We start from the raw sequence: 19,981 nt of genomic DNA, 5'->3' as shown, positions 1-19,981 counted from the left end.
CCAACTAAATCATGCTTTTCTCTGAAACCACCTCCTCGCTTGGTTTTCTCTATTTTTTGTTCAACTATTCATTTACTCCTCTTAGCTGCTCCTTCGGAGTATTGTTTAACATATTCACACACATTGGAGGCACCACCTTTATCGTGGAGACCTCCCTTTTGCCCATCCATCAGAGAAAATCCAGTACTGTGGGATCCTTCTCCACAACCAAGACTCCTGACCATTAAGATTACAATACAATTCTGCAGCACAACACAAATACACTACATAGCCACACACTGCCTGGTTTCTGCTTCAGGTCTCATTGCACCTCTCTTTCCAGGTCCTGCCTTCAAAGAGTTGAAGAGAGAGTTCACAGTATTCTTAGAATACATCTAATTAAGGAGTTCTCTCTGCTCTGATTTTTTTAAGAGCTCCTCCTACAGGTACGGTATAGAATCTGACAAACAGCATCACAATACAGTACAATAGGTTAGTTTCCTGTGAGAACTTAGCTTCCAAGATGCTACAGACAAGGACTGTTTTGTGTCCCTTGAGAACATTATATGGCACTGCCCCAGGACTGGAGCTTACTGTGTGGGAAGAAAGCACAGCTAATTTTCCACTGCTTGACCAATGCCCAGCCCAGCTGAGTCAAGACTCCCACATCTTAAAGGAAGCTATAAAAGGATATGACAGGAAATATATATATATAAAGTATCTCTCATTAAGTAGCAATCCATTCTCTCCACATGTCATTCACATGACTAAATGGCTATCAACCTTCCTATAGAGCCTTTGCTCTACACTTCTTTAAAAGTATGAAGGATAACCATAGTTGACTACGTGCTCACTTTTGCTCAAATGGTGTTATTACATTGCTGAGGCAAAAGGTAATTCAATTATCAATTATAAAGGTTAAAATGATTAAACCATAATTGTGTAATTATTAGGAAGCCTGTGGAACAGGTAAAGGTTGCATATGTTAACTCAGCACTTCCGCACCATTATATTACTAGATTTGTTTGAAACATAACTGGTTTGGATTGCTTAACTATGGAATAAGTACAAAAAATAATAAAAATATAAATGTATTTAGCATCTAACATTTTAGCATTTAACATTTCAGTGTGCTCAGGTGGCCAAGAAGGCCAACAGCATCCTGGCCTGTATAAGAAGCAGTGTGGCCAGCAGGTCTAGGGAAGTGATTGTGCCCCTGTACTCGGCTCTGGTGAGGCCGCACCTTGAGTACTGTGTTCAGTTTTGGGCCCCTCGCTACAGGAAGGACATGGACGTGCTTGAGCGAGTCCAGAGAAGGGCGACCAAGCTGGTGAGGGGTCTGGAGAACAAGTCTTATGAGGAGCGGCTGAGGGAGCTGGGCTTGTTCAGCCTGGAGAAGAGGAGGCTCAGGGGCGACCTTATCGCTCTCTACAGTTACCTTAAAGGAGGCTGTAGTGAGGTGGGGGTTGGTCTGTTCTCCCACGTGCCTGGTGACAGGACGAGGGGGAATGGGCGAAAGTTGCAACAGGGGAGTTTTAGGTTGGATGTTAGGAAGTACTTCTTTACCGAAAGGGTTATTAAGCATTGGAACGGGCTGCCCAGGGAGGTGGTGGAGTCACCATCCCTGGAGGTCTTTAAAAGACATTTAGATGTAGAGCTTAGCGATATGGTTTAGTGGAGTACTTAGTGTTAGGTCGGAGGTTGGACTCGATGATCTTGAGGTCTCTTCCAACCTAGAAATCTGTGTCTGTGTCTATCTAAGGGATCTATGCATACCAGTGCAAGCCAACTTCAAAAGTGACTTTCCAGAAATATTATGAAATTAATTACCTGAAGAATACAAATCCACAGTATAAAGCAGATTACATACCACCTCTTAACATTAAATGTGTTTTTTTTCCTAACCAAGCAGCAGAACTTCCAAGCACAGTCATTCTTTCCACTAATACTAAGCCTACAGAAAGAATAGATGTCAATGAAGTTTTAAACCATCATGTTCTTCAGATGTTGCATCAACTGAATAACGTACAACAACATAGAAATCCCGTCATCACAGTGGGTTCCATGACAGTGTGTTGTCTCCTTACTGTACAAGTGATTTTCATGTTTAGAGGCTACTGTGCGTCAAACTAGGGAAGTCAAAAGGGAAATGGAGTCATAAACTGGGTCTTGGGCTTCCCTGATTCTGCTAACTCAGCTCCGAACCATAGTACAAGTGGGCCTCAACACCATAGTACACTGGTAGCTTGGTTTAGTTGCTAACATTAAGCCAGCTATAACGCATTCCATCAAAGCAAGGAAGACTGCAAAACAGTAAGCATAACTTTATACAGCTTTATATATTCTTCAGAAACATGCTGCAATATTTATCTATTTGTGGGACTCTTTTTTCTCTACCAGAAAAAAAAACAACGCACCGCATAGACTTCTTCACCAAAAAAAGTTCCAGGCATCATCTAATGCAATTCATCTTTCCAACTATTAATACACCATACCTGCAAAACACTTTCCAGTTTGGTTCTCTCCTTAAGAAGCAATTCATATTCGTCCTTGCATTTTCTGAGAATATCATCCTTTTCATTTGCAAGTCTTTGCTGTTGTTCTTTCCACTTCTGTTGAGCAATATGAAACGCTTTCTCAGTCTCTACCACTTTCTGCTGAAGTTTTTCATTCAATACTATTGTTTTCAGAAAAAGAGAAAGACAAGTACTACTGCTAAGCATGTTCAGAAAACAAAAGTATAACATATGTTGGTTTATCTGTGTATAGTGATACTTTGTGGAACGTTAGAAAATTAACATTTTGAGCACTGGAGAACACCACTTCCTCAATAAAGAAAAAATAAAATTTTGAGTTTCTGTAGTATCTTTCACACAAGGACATAAGAATGCTTCAGAGATTTTTATAAACTGAAACCCTTCTCCTCTTGGAAAAGACTAAAAACCTGAGATAACTCTTTCAAGTGAGGTCTTTATAGCACAGAGGACAATTTCAGATTTCTACAGTACTTGGCCAGCTAATTTCCATATTTCTATCTGATAGATGCTGGTCTCTAGCATTTAACTTTAAGCTCAGTTAAAGACAATTAAAACCTATAAAGACATGCACCTGCCTAATAAAAGGAACTGTAGGAAAACCTATAGGAAAACCTACTGAGTGATGCTGTTGAGATGCTGGAAGAAAAAGATGGCATTCAGAAGAACCCGGATGGCCTTGAGTGCTGGGCCTATGTGAGCCTTATGAAGTTCAACAAGGCCAAGTGCAATGTCCTGCACCTGAGTCAGGGCAATCCTACACATGAATACAGGCTGGATGATGAGTAGGTAGACAGCAGCCATGCAGAGGACTTGGGGCAGTGGTGGATAAAAAAATGAACACAAACTGGCAAACCATATCCTGGGCTGCATCAAAAGAAGTGTGACAAGCAAGTTGAGGGAGGTGATTCTCCCCCTCTACTCTGCTCTTACAAGACCCCACCTGGAGCACTGCATTCAGCTCTGGGGCCCCCAGCATAATAAGGACATGGACCTATTAAAACAGGTCCAGAGGAGGGCCACAAAGATGACCAGAGGGCTGGAGCACCTCTCCTGTGAAGACATGTTGAGTTGGGATTGTTTAGCGTAGAGAAGAGAAGGCTACAGGGAGATCTCATTGCAGCTTCCAGTATTTAAAGGGGGCCTACACGAAAGCTGGGGAGGGACTCATTGTCAGGGAGTGTTGCAATAGGACGAGGGGTAATGGCTTTAAACTAAAAGAGAGGAGATTTAGATCTGATGGTAGGAAGAAATCCTTCACTCAGAGGGTGGTGAGGCACTGGCACAGGTTGCCCAGAGAAGCTGTGAATGCCCCATCCTTGGAGGTGTTCAGGGCCAAGTTGCATGGGGCTTAGAGAAACCTGGTCTAGAGGGTGGTGTCCCTGCCATATGGGCAGGGTCGGAACCAGATGGTGTTTAAGCTCCATTCCAACCCAAGCCATTCAATGATTCTATAATCCAAGGCTGGTTAGGCTAGTAAGAAAAGGCTTGGCTTTTCCAAGGAAACTTAGTGCTGCCCCGAAGATTTAAACCCTGCAAATGCCCTGAGATAGGGGAATACTGTATATGCTCTTCTGCAAAACCTTAAATGCTGTGGAAACCTTTATTACCTATGCCTACTAAGTGGTTTGACTAGGAACATTGTTTTATTTCACAAGCTGGCTTTTGGATGGAAGTATTTTCTATCAGGTTCTCACTTTTATGAACACAACTAAATGCACTGGCATTTCAGTGATCACCACTTTCTAACAGTTTTTTATTCCAAATTCATCTCAGTTTTCTGAAAATTCTTCCCACCTGAAGAAGAGCAAAACGAACAAAAGAGGCACATTAAGACAACATAGAGAATCAGTGGACAAAACAATGAGAAAGGACTGTAAGATGGCAGAAAATCAAGACTCACTGAGAACAGTAGAAAAACAATTTGGAGGAAATACTGAGGAGGCCTACAGGCCACAAACAAGCCCTTCTTTCCAAGCTGCTAAATCACAGAATCACAGAATTGTAGGGGTTGGAAGGGACCTCAAGAGATCATCAGGTCCAACCCCCCTGCCAAAGCAGGTTCCCTAGAGCAGGCTGCCCAGGCAGGCATCCAGACGGGCCTTGAATATCTCCAGAGAAGGAGATTCCACAACCTGCCTGGGCAGCCTGTTCCAGTGCTCCGTCACCCTCACCGTGAAGAAGTTCTTTCGCCTGTTGGTGCAGAACTTTCTGTGATCCATTTTGTGGCCATTACCCCTTGTCCTGTCCCCACAAACCACTGAGAAGAGGCTGGCCAAATCCCTCTGTCTCCCGCACTTCGGGTATTTATAAACATTGATAAGATCCCCTCTCAGTCTTCTCTTCTCCAGGCTGAACAGACCCAGGTCTCGCAGCCTTTCCTCATAGGGAAGATGCTCCAGGCCCCGTATCATCTTTGTGGCCCTCTGCTGGACTCTTCCCAGGAGATCCCTGTCTTTTTTTGTACCGGGGAGCCCAGAACTGGACACAGTACTCCAGGTGAGGCCTGACCAGGGCGGAGTAGAGGGGGAGGATCACCTCCCTTGACCTGCTGGCCATGCTCCTTTTAATGCATGCCAGGATCCCATTGGCCCTCTTGGCCACCAGGGCACACTGCTGGCTCATGGCCAACCTGTTGTCCACCAGGACCCCCAGGTCCTTCTCCTCAGAGCTCCTCTCCAGCAGGTCATCCCCCAGCCTGTACTGATACATCCCGCTGTTCCTTCCCAGGTGCAGGACTCTACACTTGCTCTTATTAAACCTCATTTGGTTTCTTCCTGCCCATCTCTCCAGCCGGTCCAGGTCTTGCTGAATGGCGGCACAGCCTTCTGGCGTGTCAGCCACTCCTCCCAGACTTGTGTCATCGGCGTACTTGCTGAGGGCGGACACTATTCCCTCATCAAGGTCGTTGATGAAGATGTTGAACAGGACCGGACCCAGCACTGACCCCTGGGGAACACCGCTAGTCACAGGTCTCCAGCTGGACTCTGCGCCACCAATCACCACCCTCTGAGCTCAGCCAGGCAGCCAGTTCTCAACCCGCCTTACTGTCCACTCCTCTATCCCTCACTTTCTCAGCTTTGCTAGCAGGATGTCGTGGGAGACAGTATCGAAAGCCTTGCTAAAGTCAAGGTAGATAACATCCACTGCTCTCCCCCCATCTACCCAGCTGGTGATGCCATCATAGAAGGCAACGAGGTCGGTCGAGCACGACTTCCCCTTGGTGAATCCATGCTGACTACTCCTCATAACCTTCTTCTCTTCCAATTGCTTGGAGATGGCATCCAGAACGAGCTGTTCCAACACCTTTCCAGGGACAGAGGTGAAACTGACTGGCCTGTAGTTTCCCGGATCCTCTTTCTTGCCCTTCTTGAAGACCAGAGTGTCATTGGCTATCCTCCAGTCTTCAGGCACCTCTCCTGTTCTCCAGGACCTTTCAAAGATGATAGAGAGCAGTTCAGCGATCACCTCTGCCAACTCCCTTAGCACACATGGATGCATCCCGTCGGGGCCCATGGATTTGTGTGCGTTGAGCCCACTCAGATGCTCCCGAACCACTCCCTCATCAACCAGGGGCGAGCCCTCCATTTCCCAGTCCCTTTCTCCTCCCTCCAGGGTACAGGAGTCCCGGGGGGGGTAGTCCTTGAAGCAAAGACTGAAGCAAAGAAAGCATTCAGTATCTCCGCCTTCTTGGCGTCTCCCGTTACCTGGACACCCCCCTCGTTCAGCAAGGTACCCACGTTATCCCTAGTCTTCCTTTTACTGTTTACATACTTAAAAAAAAACCTTCTTATTATACTTTCTCTCTTCTGCAAGCTTCATCTCTAGGTGGTCTTCAGCCTTCCTCGTCACATCCCTGCAGGCCCTGACAACAGTTCTATACTCCTCCCAAGAGGACAGGCCCTTTTTCCACATTTCATAGACCTTCCTCTTCCTTTTGATCTTGTCGATGAGCTCCTTGCTCATCCACGCAGGTTTCGTGCCCCCCTTCCCTGATTTCCTACTCTTAGGGATACACCGATCCTGAGCTTGGAAGAAGTGCTGTTTAAATGTTGCCCAGCTCTCACAAGCACCCTTGCCTTCTAGCAACCTAGCCCAGGAGATACCCCCAAGCAGGTCCTGGAAGAGGTCGAAGTTGGCCCTCCGAAAGTCCAGGGTGGCAATCCTGCTTTTTGCCTTACTTCTTCCACCAAGTTCTGTCTTGAACTCCACCATCTCATGGTCACTGCATCCCAAGCTGCCCCCAACCTTCACATCCCTAACAAGCCCATCCCTGTTGGTGAGGACAAGGTCCAGAAGCACCCCCCGCCTCGTCGGCTCCTCCACCACCTGCGTCAGAAAATTATCTTCAACGCATTGTAGGAACCGTTTGGACTGCGCATGCCTGGCCAAGTTGCTTAACCAACAGATGCCTGGATATCTGAAGTCCCCCATGAAAACCAGTGCCTGGGATCACGAGGCTACTACCAGCTCCTTGTAGAAGGCCTCATCGACCTCCTCCTCCTGATCTGGTGACCTGTAGTACACCTCCACAACAGTGTCCCCCATGCCAGCCCACCCCTTAATTCTCACCCACAAGCTCTCCACTTGTCCTTCTCCCTCCCCCAGGTGGAGCTGGGTACACTCTAATTGCTCCCTCACATAAAGGGCAACCCCACCCCCGTGCTTCCCCAGCCTGTCTTTCCTAACGAGAACATAGCCCTCCATGACAGCGTTCCAGTCATGCGAGCTGTCCCACCACATCTCTGTGATAGCGATGAGATCGTGGCCCTGCGACCGAACACAGATCTCGAGCTCATCCTGTTTATTTCCCATGCTTTGCACACTGGTATACAGTGCCAGATGGGGTCACATCACAGCACCAAATAACTGAATAAAGCTCCAAGTGACCAAGGAAAACAAGTAGTAAACCAAAAACAGCAGAAGAACTGTGAAGCAACTTCATAATTATTTTGACTTCTTCAGTGGCCGTTGCACAGGAAAAAAAAGCAGTTTGGGGAATTTCAACCAATTTAATTCATTGACAATTAACAGACTACTAAACACTGTTCCTTCCAATACCAGAAACAAACTAATATACTGACACACACAGAAAATGCCGCTTGTTTCTGCAAAATCTCTCTTATCTCCTTTTTGCTCTCCAGTCCTCTCACTGCATATTGCAATCGGTCCATTTGCTGAGGTGATGGGCAGTGCAGGAGACCAGGGTCAGTGCACTGTGATTCCTCCACCAATGGTAGTCCCTTTTGAGTCCTACCTCTGTCTCTGCTTGGGCCATCACTGCTTTGGCCCCAGCCCTACTCTGTTCCTGCCTCTCCTTTCTTCTTTTTCTCTAGCCACCTCTCCCTCCTGCTGCTCTGGTGATGTTTCTTTTTTCTTCTTTTTGCTTCCTCTCAGCATTTACCACCCTTTCTGGGCTACTTTTCCACAGAAGTACCACATGCTTGCTGGTGGGCACGCTTTCCTGCTTGCTGGGTTCATCAGCTGTGGAGCTGACTAGCACATACCTCCTCCTGCACAGGTAACCAACAGCCCCATGCCCACCGTAGCAGCCAACAAATACAGCTTTTTCTAAATCGTAAAGTATATAACAACATGAGATTTTAATTATTTTAAAATGCACACGCATACTGATCACTTCTAAAGCAGAACAGACTCAAAAACTGTCATGCAAATTAGCAATAATATGAACATGTAAAAGATAGCCTTCCTTTATGTAAGAAACTAACACTTCTTGCAATAGTAGGGAAATCCTTAAAAAACCCTTCTTCCATTTTGCAATCCCCAAAAAATAATGTTTTACTTTGCCTTTTATTCTCCAGAGCAGTGGAAAAAAGGGAGTAAAAACTTCAGCTTTCTAATTATCTTAGAAATACCTGGTACAATATGTATTTCCAAGTTTACAAGTCTTCAGACCTTGGAAGAATAAGATCTACATTAGCAGCACTCTGAACTCTTCACTGAAAATCAAAGATTCATCAAACTCACAATTGTATCTCATGTACTAGGTTAAAAAGGTGTAATATTATATTGCCTCACCTCGAGTACTGTGTGCAGTTTTGGGCACCACAGTACAAAAAGGATGTGAAACTATTGGAGAATGTCCAGAGAAGAGCTACTAGGATGGTGAAGGGCCTAGAGGGGAAGATGTATGAGGAGAGGCTGAGGTCACTTGGCCTGTTCAGCCTGGAAAAGAGGAAACTGAGGGGACACCTCATCGCAGTCTACAGCTTCCTCACGAGGGGGAGTGGAGGGGCAGGCGCTGACCTATTCTCTTTAGTGACCAGCAATAGGACCCGCGGGAATGGTGTCAAGCTGTGACATGGGAGGTTCAGGCTGGATATCAGGAAAAGGTTCTTCACTGAGAGGGTGGTTGCACACTGGAACAGGCTCCCCAGGGACACAGTCACTGCACCAAGCCTGTCGGAGTTTAAGAAGCGTTTGGACTGTGCACTTAGTCACATGGTCTGAACTTCTGGGTAGACCTGTGTGGAGACTGGAGTTGGACTCAATGATCCTTGTGGGACCCTTTGAACTCAGGATATTCTATAATTCTAGGATTCTATTCTTACTTAGATAATTAAAGATGGACCTCACTTACTTGTAAGAATGAGAAATTTCACATAATCTGTTGAGAAGGATCAAGGAAATCTGAATTTCTGAATATAACACTAGTAGGAAAAAATGTCTAGGTAAAAACTTTCCCCTCTACATACTAATGTCATACTCCTTCCCCCGAATAGAATAACTCCACAACATACATGTTCTACTACCTATAAGAAGAGAAACGAGGAGGGTGAGAAGAATAGGAACTAGACATGAATAATGAAATACTTGAAGCCTTTGAAGAGATGAAAGACAGAAGTTGCATGATGAGAAGTGCTGGAACAAAGTTGTTGGAAATAGTGGAAACAAATGAAATGGATAGGATTTTTTTTCCCAAAATGGGAATGAAGAACTGCTGGACATTGCAATAACCGGGACAGGTTAATCATGGGTTAACCATGATTACAACTCTGTACAAGGACAGCAGCAAAAGAGGGAACGGAAGACAAGGAGAAAAATAAAAAGGGATGATAGGCTTAGTAGGTTAGTTTTAATTCACACAGGAACCAACAAGCACACCAGTTTACAAAAACAGATAGGTAAGAGAGATTAAAGAAAAACAGCAATAAGTAGAAAATTTAATCAAGTTACTGCACCTCATCTGTCTGCCCGACCTGTAACAGACTTCACCACTTACCAGCATTTGCTCTTCTGAAACTTACCTTGCAGCTCCACAAGCCTGGTTTTTACAACACTTAATTCCTCTTCTGCATCACGCATTCTCAAATTAGCATCTTTTCTGGCAACTGCCAATTCATACTCCAGACTTTGTCGCACTGCCTCTCCTTTCTCAACTTCACACCGTAATTTGACAATCTGGATTTCATGGTTAGACAGCTAGAAAATAAAATTTGTTTCAGAAAACTGGCAACAATGCTCCCTTAAATAAGCAGCATGTTACAAAAATATGCCTGCAGAGTATTTTCAGAAGATATCTTGAGTTGCATTTACAGCTACCTTCTTATTACACTTAAAAACTAGTCTTGCAAATGACAAAATCTGCATAAATATACTGTCATTGTTTTATATGCAAACTGGGCATATTCCTAGATCAAGTTCAGGTACTTAAAAGTATAAGTACTTCATTTTTCAAAACTATTCTACCTTAAGAAAGTAAGTCATGATAGTGTCATCTTCTTGCACCTCAAAATTAAAAACTGCAGCTACTAAAACATTCTATTCAACAGGCAATTTTCTATTAATTTTCTTCAAATTTAACACTTTGAAGAACAGTCATGTTGGGATGCCTCTTGACTGGAATGATATTAGTTGTAGGTAACTTGAGCACTCCCATTATATGTAACTATACTGTAAATAGAAACAGTCTCTCAAGTAGTTCATCTACTTAAAAAGCAACCTGACTGTGCAGTACAAACAACGGCAACATGGTACAGCACATTAATTTTGCTATGTACACCCACTTTACAAATTCACAATTTAAGAGGTTATTCTTCGAATCCAGATAGCTTCTGGTGCCCGTTTTTACAGAATAACACCACAGCTGATGGGACAATGGAAGAAGAATGCAGCACAAGAGCAAGTTACTGTGGGAGAAGCAGGAATCTCTTCATCTATGTACACACCCCAATAATAAATGGATGTGGAAAAGCAAACTTGGTTTACTGGCTCGATTTAACCCCAACAAAACCAACGACAACCTGCATCCATCACCCCCAGAAAACTGCTAGGAACAGAATTACTATCCATAGTAGTAATACTTCCACATAAGCACAGTTTAAAGCAGCACATCACTCCTCAGATTGGCATTAGTTAAGTGTAGGGAAGCATCAAAACCTCTGCAGTTGATTACAACTACCACTGTACTCAGTGCTCACCTTTTCTTATGTATACAAATGCAAAAATTTTTAATCTATCTTAATTTAAGTATCAAAGTATTTTCTTGCTATTACCACTTCATTTCAATACTAATCTGCTACAATACCACCAGGAAAAATCTTTGTAATGCTGGTAAAATAATCTCCCTGCGAACAAAGCTTTCATTAAACAATGCCAAGTGCTTGACAAACACTTCCACTGGAAGAGGCTCCCCAGGGAAGTAAGTGGTCATGGCCCCAGACCTGCCAACGTTCCAGAAGCTTTTGGACAATGCACTGGGTCTGATTTTTGGGTGGTCTATGCAGACCCAGGAGCAGGACTAGATGATCCTTGTGGGTCTCTTCCAACTCAGGATATTCTATGATTCTATTCCACAACATTTGCACTTTATAGATTTTGCTACAAATTCTGCAAAATAGCAAATTTGTATAAGGTAAGACAGTGCAAGACAATCAATGGATACCCTACCTAGATTTGATGTACACAAACAAAAACAACCATGAGTCATAAAGCTAGCAAAATGATCTCCACAGAATTAAAATGCTACCCTAATATTCTGAAAAAATAAAAATAGAATAAAGAACTAAATACATTATTTTTATCAAGCTAGATTCAAGCTGTGGCATCTATCTTTTTGTGCCATTAGGCAATTTTATCTAACAAACTACTGGTGAAGGCAGAAATTTTCCTTGCAGAAAATTTGCACCAAGGTTGAAATGACTTTAATTATTAACAATGACAGGAGAGACACTAAAACAGGTATGAGAGGTCTGTAGAGTGACACCTTTATTATTATTTTTCAGCTAATGACTGCACTTTCAACACATCATGCAAGAATATGATTTTAATGAAGATTACATTTTAATGAAGATTACATTTCTTAAAATAGCAAAATAAAGCAAACAAAAAAAACTTACTTCTTGATGGTGTTTAATGGCTATGTCTAATTTTTCTTTTTCAGCTTCATAGAGTTGCCATGCTAGATCTTCATCAGTGTCCAATTCTGATTCATCGCTATTTTTTAGTAACTGTGACTCATTCTTGGCACTATCTAGGCTGCAAAATACGAATGTTTTCAAAATACATGAATACTCCTTATAAATTTTAGTGGTCCCTTAGTTCAATGATTAGTTTGTGAGGCAAAAATTCAAAACATTCACAAATTACGCCATGTAGTTGTTATCATACTATTGCTTTTTGAAAAAAGAGTTACATATAATTGCTTGTTATGCAGGATACAGGATGTAGCTGTAGGCACTGAAAATAGATATATGTTTTGTGTTTCCAAACGTTGATTTTAAAACGTGTTCTTTTATTGTTTTTCGTTGTCTTTGTTATTGATTCAATAATCTTTCACGACACTTTCAAAACATCATTCCATCTCTTATTTATCTCCTGCAGTATGGTTCTTTTTTTTTTTTTAAAAAAAAAAAAGCATTGACTTACCATCTCAAAACCACCCCTATCATGTAACAAATGCACATATTTGGAATCAAAATAATCTTTACATATTTTTGAAAGATGCATACATTTGCATTTCAGATAAGCAACTGATTACTAACATAATAACTATTAAAGGTCTAGTCCTCTAAAATAGCTAATATGTTCATTTCAATTAGAATTAAATTTAACAGAAAAACTACTTGACAGCAGGACCAGTCCTTACGAACCACAAGCAATATTAAAATAATAGAAGCAAGTTTTTATACATAGACTGGAAATTGAGTACAAAAATGAACATTTCATTAAAATATGCTAGTTTTATAATCTTGTGTGCAATTACTGTAATTTCAAGTTGGCCACTTTTAAATTTATTTCAAGAGTTAAAACTCAGTCTTCACATTTTATATATATATAATATATATATATAGTAAATATATATATATACACACACTATACTATATTTACTATATATATAATAAAAAAAGTCTGGCTGGAGTAATTAGCTGCTCCATACAAAAGCAAAAGTTTTCAGAATCACTAGGAAACATACCATGAAGAGAAACATAATCAGATTAGCCAAAAAGGTGCTATCATCTCACACTGAATTAAAAATGATAAATCATTATCTTACCTTTGTCTTAAGAGTCCTAAGCATTACTTGCAAAACAACAGAATCTACTGGGATTTAATTTTTTTTTTTTCTAAGACCTCTTTACCCTTGGGTTTGTGCAGAGGCACAACTAATATTTTCTGAGAGCCCTACGTGATGATACATGTAGCAGAAAAAAAAAGACAAGAACATTGTCAAAAACAAGAACAATAGCATATATTTTTGACTGTTATCTTTAAAGACATCACTAGTAATGAAGGATGAAATTCTATTTCTTATAAAAGGTCAAAAAATATTTTGATGAAATAAATATTAAGTCTATTTTCATTTAAAACCAAGACAGACTTTACCTATGAGACCAATATAACTGTATGTCATCAGTAATTGTTTTATGGGGTGCTGTGTATTTAACAAGTTTTATATGTTTAATAATTGTAGGAGATAAGGATCATTAAAACCTGTGCGCACTGAGAGAAAACCATCGGTGCATTACTAGCTTTCGGGGTTACTGTGGTAGCCATACCCAAAGGAATCAACATCACTCAAAGGGCAAAAGATCAACAACAAAGTAAGCAATATCACGGATTGCTATTTTATATAACTCATAGCTATAGCAGTAAGAAAATGTGGTAAATCAAGCAGGAAACAAGAAGGATCTGAACAGCTGGACCTTCCAGAAACTGTATAAAAGCTTGTTTGCGGACATCGTGTAAGTGTCCACCGAGACTTATTTTCCCCTCCACTCTTCTCCATGGCTGGAGACAACCGATGAAAGACAGACATGTCATTATTCAGGGATGATACAAGAAGTATCAATCTCATTTATAGGCAGCTAAAAGAAGACCAGAGTTAGCAAAGCACAGGTTAGGGAGAAAATCAGAATCCAAATTGTCCTTCTCCTCTCTCTGCAGTCTTCAAGGAAACATAGGCTATGCAATGATTATGTTACTTTTTAGCTGGGGGGTGGGGTTAGTGTGCATGTGTCATTTTTCTTCTTTAAAGCCAGTAATTATCTCCAGCGCATGCAGTACTTTCATGCCACCTATTGGAGGAGATTCTTCCTTCCATGTTCATATGTAAAGCAGAAGGGTTACTGTACAAAGCTCAGTGAAGCTTAAATCAAAGACAAAACCACACAAAATCCCTGGAAAGTTTCACATGTGTGATTTGCAATCTAATAGAAACTCAGAGAAAACTTTGTATTTCCATTTTCATATATTCGTAGTTCATCAGTAATAGGTTTTGAACAAAAACATCTATTTCACCAGCTACAGCTTTTGTCTAAGGCACTATTTTAGTAACATTTTCAAATTTCTTCAAGACATAGACAGGTGAAACAGCTTTTGAGTTCTACACTGCAAAATGCCTTTCTGTAACTGAAAAGCTTTAAATTCACATTCACTTCCTAAGTCAGCTAGCTATAGTGGACACAGAACGTTATAGAAAAGGTTTTTACTATCTTTTCCTCCATATCTAGCAGAAACTGTAAACTTTGTAACAGTGATTATTTTATTATTATTATTTCTTAATATTCCTATAAGTATAATCTTGCTAAATTCCTCTACCTCAAGGAGCAGTCTGCAGTCTGCCTAACCAAAGTTAGTAGTCATGGAATTTTCTTATTCCTGCCTACATCATTGCCAGCTCTGTATAATGAGGCTTTAAATAGTGGTAAATAGCTGTTACGGCTAAGATAAACAGAATTAACTAAAGCTTAGTTTAATTGTGCTAAGTATCAAACATGCCAGGTTGTAAAAAATACAGCCTGCATATAAGACTTAAAGCTGACCTCTACCACCTCAGCTAATGCAGAATCTTTCTGTCACTCCAGGTCAGCATTCCTGACTGCAGACAGGAACTCCTTCTATATCTAAGTCATGTCTTTGTAATTCTCATACAAGAATTCCAGCACATCAGATGGTCATTACAAGTATCTTCAAGCAAAACTTTTTATATGGTGACTATATCAGCATGGCACGGCTTTGATGAATCACATCTTATTCTTCCTCAGGCTGAATTACACAGTTTCAGGGACCTTGAAAATTAGCCACAAAGAGATGAACCATAGTACGGAACTACAAAATATAGAAGTAAAGCTCACCAATTAGCTTCCTGGATTGCATGACTGACTGTAGAAGACGAACACTTGATATCCATTATGCAGCTTTTTAAGTCTACTAGCAAAAAAAAGAAAACATAATGGAAAGGAAACTTTATTAAAAAATCTTAAAAATAAATCTAAAGTAATATTCAATGAAGGCAAGTCTGAAACAGCAAGGAATTAACAGTGTATCTGTGAGTGTGCATATATTTGATATCAGCTTCTAAATGGGAGAGAAGCCTTTCAGGTGACATTAAAACAGCGACCTCATTCTGTACTTTTTCATAACGCACTCAAATCTTATGGCTGTGGTGTCTTTTGGTTTGTTTGGTATTGTTTTCTTAGTGTCATAACACATTTCAGGCCCCAGATGGTTTCTTCTGTCACACTTAGCAGCTTCAGTTTTTTGTTTGGCACATGCTGTTTGTGGTAGGTGGTTTAACCAGAAATTGGCATTACTGCAGACCATTGCTGAGTCACCGAATGGTTGAGCTGGGAAGGGACATCTGAAGGCCATCTGGTCCAACCCCCTGCTCAAGCAGGGCCTCCTAGAGCAGGTTGCTCAGGACCATGTCCAGGTAGCTTTTGACGATCTCCACTCCCTCACCCACAGCAGAGGACTGCTTCTTGATGATGGAACTTTTTGTGCTTCAGTTTGTGTCTGTTGCCTCCTGTCTTGCCACTGGACATTGCTGAAAAGAGCCTGGCTGCGTCATCTTTGCACTCTGCCTTGAGATCTTTATACACGGTGGTAAGATCCACTCCAAGCCTCCTTTCCCAGAGGAGATGCGCTCCAGCCCCTTGATCATCTTAGTGGCCCTCCATTGGACTCTCTTCAGTACGTCCACGTCTCTCTGGTACTGGGGAGCCCAGAACGGGACACAGTACCCCAGGTGCAGCTTCACCAATGCAGAGTAGAGCTGGAGGATCTCCTCTCTTGACCTGCTGGCGATACTTCACCTAACGCAGCCCAGAATACCGTTAGCCTTCTCAGTGGCGAGGGCACGCATCTGACTCATGTTCAACCTGGTGTCCACCTGGACTCCCGGGTCCTTCTCTACACAGCTGCTTTCCGTCTGGCTGGCCCGCAGCATGGTTGTTCCTACCCAGGTGCAGGACTCTACACTTCTCATTGCTCAGCTTCATGAGGTTTGTTGTCAGCCCACCTCTCCAGCCTGTCCAGGTCCCTCTGGATGGCTGGTTAATTCAGCCTCCCCACAGTTTGGTCTCGTAGGTGAACTTACAGAGGATGCACTCTACCCCATCATTCAGTTTGTTAATGAATATGTTAAACAAAACTCGACACAGTATTGACCCCTGGGGCAGTCTGCTCATCACAGGCCTACAATGCGACTTTGTACCACTGACCACTACCTTCTGGGTCCAGCTGTTCAGCTGCTTTTCGATCCACCTCACTGTCTGCTAATCCTTCAACATACCGTTTTTCATTCTTCAGCAGCTTCTCTCATGCAGGACAGTGTAAGAGGCCTTAGTGAAGTCTAGGAAGACAGTATCCGCTGGCCTCTGTCACCCCCGTCCTTCAGGCTGGTGATTTCATTATAGAAGCGTAACCAGTTTGGTCAGGCATGACTTCCTTTTGGTGAATCCTGACTACTACTGATGATCTTTTCCTTCATGTGTCTGGAAATGGTTTCCAGGATTAGCTATTCCATCACCTTCCCAAGGAAGGAGCAGAGGTTTTCTCGGTTCTGCTGCCTGCCCTTTTTGAAGACAGGACTGACGTTTGCTTTTGGACACTAGCTTCCTGGACTGCACGACTGACTGTGGAAGATGAACTCTTGATCTCCATTATGCAGCTTTTTAAGTCTATGAACTCTGGAGAATCAACATCACCTTCGACTATAAATATTTTTAGTTGAGAAGCTTCAAATATTACTCTTTTCCATACAATAAAAACATTAAAGCCTGTAACAGAGACATACTTTAGTTTCCTTAGCAACATAATGAAAGAATCACTTGTCAACACTCACAAATAGTTACCAAACAGCGCTACTGTGTCGTGTGAACAATCACCACCAACTGTAGTTTGAAATCAGCTTTACCCAACAAAAAGAACTGTACAGTGAGTCCTCTAAGCTTGAATGCTGTAGATGAAAAAAATAATGCATTTTATAGAATATCTGCTGCCAGAGTTTTCAGAAGAACGCCAACACAAAATGTTGTGTAGTCTGTATATGCTGTTCCACTCCTTACAGTCTTGATTCTCTTAAGAGGATAACAAATTCAATTTATCTCCAAAATACTAAGGGAGATATTTTATATCTTATAATACTGGAGTATTATTTTATTGTTAAGTAATACTTAAAATACTGGAGGAGGGTGAGAGGCAGTGTGGGGGGTTCTTTTTGAGTCACTAGCCAAGTTTAGGTGAACGCAGCAACACAACTAGTCTTCCATTACAGAAATCTGCTTTAAAATATCTGTGTTGTATCAGATACATCAGCAATATATGAGGGTAGAAAGGAGGAGCATTAAGCTACAGCCCCCATCACCTTTAGAGGAAACTTTTTAATTCGGTATTTGTGACAGGGAAAAAAAAAATCAGTATAAATAGCATGTTGATAACATAGATTGTATTAATAAGAGAGCATTTACTTCTAGCGAACTGATTTAGGGGTTCCTTCCGTTAATTACAGCCAGACACCACGGTACACGCCGAGGCACACCGCCTCCAGGGTGGGGAAGGAAAAAAATAAAATGGGGGGAGGGGGGGGGGGGGGAGCCCGAAGCGCAGCTCACCGAGAGCCGACGGTGCCGGGAAGCTCTGCCTCGACGCTGGGCTACCGCCGGGCGGCCACGATACCCCGCGGGCGAGCGGCGATACCCGATGGGGGCAGCGATGGGGCACCGCTGCATACCCCACCCGCTCCCGTCCCGCCGCACCTCCGGGCTGCCGGCTGTGCCGCTCGGTCGTTAGGGCCCAGCGGGGAAGACGCGGCCGCGGCGCGTCACGGAGACGCCGCGCATGCGCGGGGCGGGACGGGGGCGCCCGCCGCGGGCTCCCGCCTCGGCCGGCGGCGGGGGGGGCCCGGTCAGGGTCTGAAGGGGAGCGGAGCCGCGGGGGTGGGGGGGTGGGGGCCGACAGCCCACCCAAGGCGTGCCAGAAGAGCAGGCACCGTCTTCTTCTGGAAATCCTGCCACGGGCTGAAGAGAGTTAAAACTGCATCAAAGTGTTCAATAAGTGCCGCTAACGTCATAAGCAGATGCACGTTGAGGCTCTGGTAGCAAGTAGTCGGAAATGTGTTATTTTCCTATTCCTGTGACGAACTTCTGCAGGCCCCGAGAAACCTGGGTCCTTTACGGAGAGTGTGCCTCAGCAAGGGCACATCACAGCTGTCACCAGCCATGCTCGGCAAAACATTGGGCAGACAGTCTCTTAAGGCTCATCTGCACCTGAAGAAAAAACGCATTACGATGTATCACCCGTAATTATGATTACAGGGAGATCTGAGGGAATGCATGATCCACAAGCGGCCAGGTTAATCTCAGCAAATTCCCAGCCCAGATACGGGCAGGTTATCTGAGAATGCACAATCCGGGCTGCCACTGTCACAGTCCAGGCAGGTCACTGAAGAGGCTCAATATCCTGACAGACAGGGCACAGAATGGGCACATATTAAAAACACAGAAAACAAAAATCTTCTGTGAACAACTCAGTTATCATTACAGAAGGGATCACTTAATTTAACTGTAATCGAAGCTGGCCCTAATTACCAGCTTAGGTGCGCGTGAAGGCTGGGTATACGAGCGTCCAGCAAGCCCCACAGAGTTTGTATGGGTGCCATGTTCAGCACTGGATGCGCAGAAATGATCCCATCTGCCCGCCTGCGCTGTCCTGTGGCGTAGGTAAATACCGTCCTCTTAACACTAAGGGGAGCTGTGTTGCATCATCTCATCTGAGGCTTTCTCGGCGGCGTTTGGTCTGGCAGCTCCGTCTCCAGATTTGGTGCCACTGTTTAGTCTGGATGCAACAAGTGGAAGCAAACAGAGTCGAGTCTTAATCTTTTCCTTAACTCAGTCTTTTGAATCTAAAGGTTTCGGATTATGTAGCTTCAAAAATCTCTCGGGAAATACTATTAGTGATTGAAATGAAAATATGATATTTGTTATATGTATATAAATATATTACATTTATTAAATAAATACATAAGCAAACATAAAATCGTTTATTCTTTTTTCTACTTGGAATTCCCCAACAGGACAGAAATTACACTAAGGACAGTTATCTATGAAGTCAAAATCAGCTTATATTAACCACAGCACTGCAGTTGGTCCTCACTCAGGAAAACACTCATACTGAATTCAAAGTACAGCTAATTGCTTTGGATTACAGGTCGACATCATTTACTTCATTATCACAAGTACTGTCACAGTAGTTGAGGTCCCCTATGACTTTTACCCACAGTTGTTTCCTGTCACTTTTAACTGCAGAAATGTCACTTCGGGCTGAGATTTCCTAAGATGCATGGTGAAATATTAAGCTGATACTAATATCCTTCAGCATAGACTGAAGTTTAAATTGCAAGAGACAAAAAGCTCCATATTATTTCACACCCCCCAAGAGGTCTCAAAACTTGATCTCTAGGTTGTGATCTGATCTGTGTAATCTGGTTTTAGCTGTGTTTTTTTGTACATGTGCATTATGTGGTTGATTTGTCTTGTAAACAAGCCAATGAAGTTCTTTGTCCAGGTCTATAACAGTAAAAAGAATCATTATGTTACAATTATTTTAATAACAGAATTTCCTTGCTGATCAAAAACATGGTAGTGATTGAGGACTCCTCTGCTGTCGTCTGATGGTACTTGAAAATTGAAGCAGATGGAAAATGCATAGAATACTAAAGGAATATA

General features: G+C 42.7%; 1 protein-coding gene across 9 annotated transcripts in view; it reads right to left on the bottom strand.

The window, feature by feature from the left end:
• The window catches only part of CCDC171 (coiled-coil domain containing 171), a 168,116-nt gene extending 150,031 nt beyond the window's left edge, over positions 1 to 18,085 (bottom strand). For 6 of the 9 annotated variants that reach the window (XM_035569707.2, XM_035569711.2, XM_050716509.1 and 3 more), the window contains exons 1-5: positions 17,870 to 18,085; positions 15,110 to 15,182; positions 11,873 to 12,011; positions 9,782 to 9,956; positions 2,475 to 2,656 (exon numbers count right to left, since the gene is read on the bottom strand). In XM_035569707.2, the coding sequence (XP_035425600.1) occupies positions 2,475 to 2,656; positions 9,782 to 9,956; positions 11,873 to 12,011; positions 15,110 to 15,165 (552 nt within the window). In that variant the 5' untranslated portion in view covers positions 15,166 to 15,182; positions 17,870 to 18,085. Of the gene's footprint in view, positions 1 to 2,474; positions 2,657 to 9,781; positions 9,957 to 11,872; positions 12,012 to 15,109; positions 15,186 to 17,100; positions 17,215 to 17,869 lie in introns of all 9 variants that reach the window. The other 3 variants (XM_035569709.2, XM_035569708.2, XM_035569714.2) reach the window with 3 other exon arrangements.
• Positions 18,086 to 19,981: the final 1,896 nt, after the last annotated feature.

This window comes from Cygnus atratus, chromosome Z, assembly GCF_013377495.2.
Source record: "Cygnus atratus isolate AKBS03 ecotype Queensland, Australia chromosome Z, CAtr_DNAZoo_HiC_assembly, whole genome shotgun sequence".
Classification (NCBI taxonomy): domain Eukaryota; kingdom Metazoa; phylum Chordata; class Aves; order Anseriformes; family Anatidae; genus Cygnus; species Cygnus atratus.
Note: the sequence above shows the minus strand (reverse complement) of the source record. Positions and strands in the feature narration are given on the sequence as shown.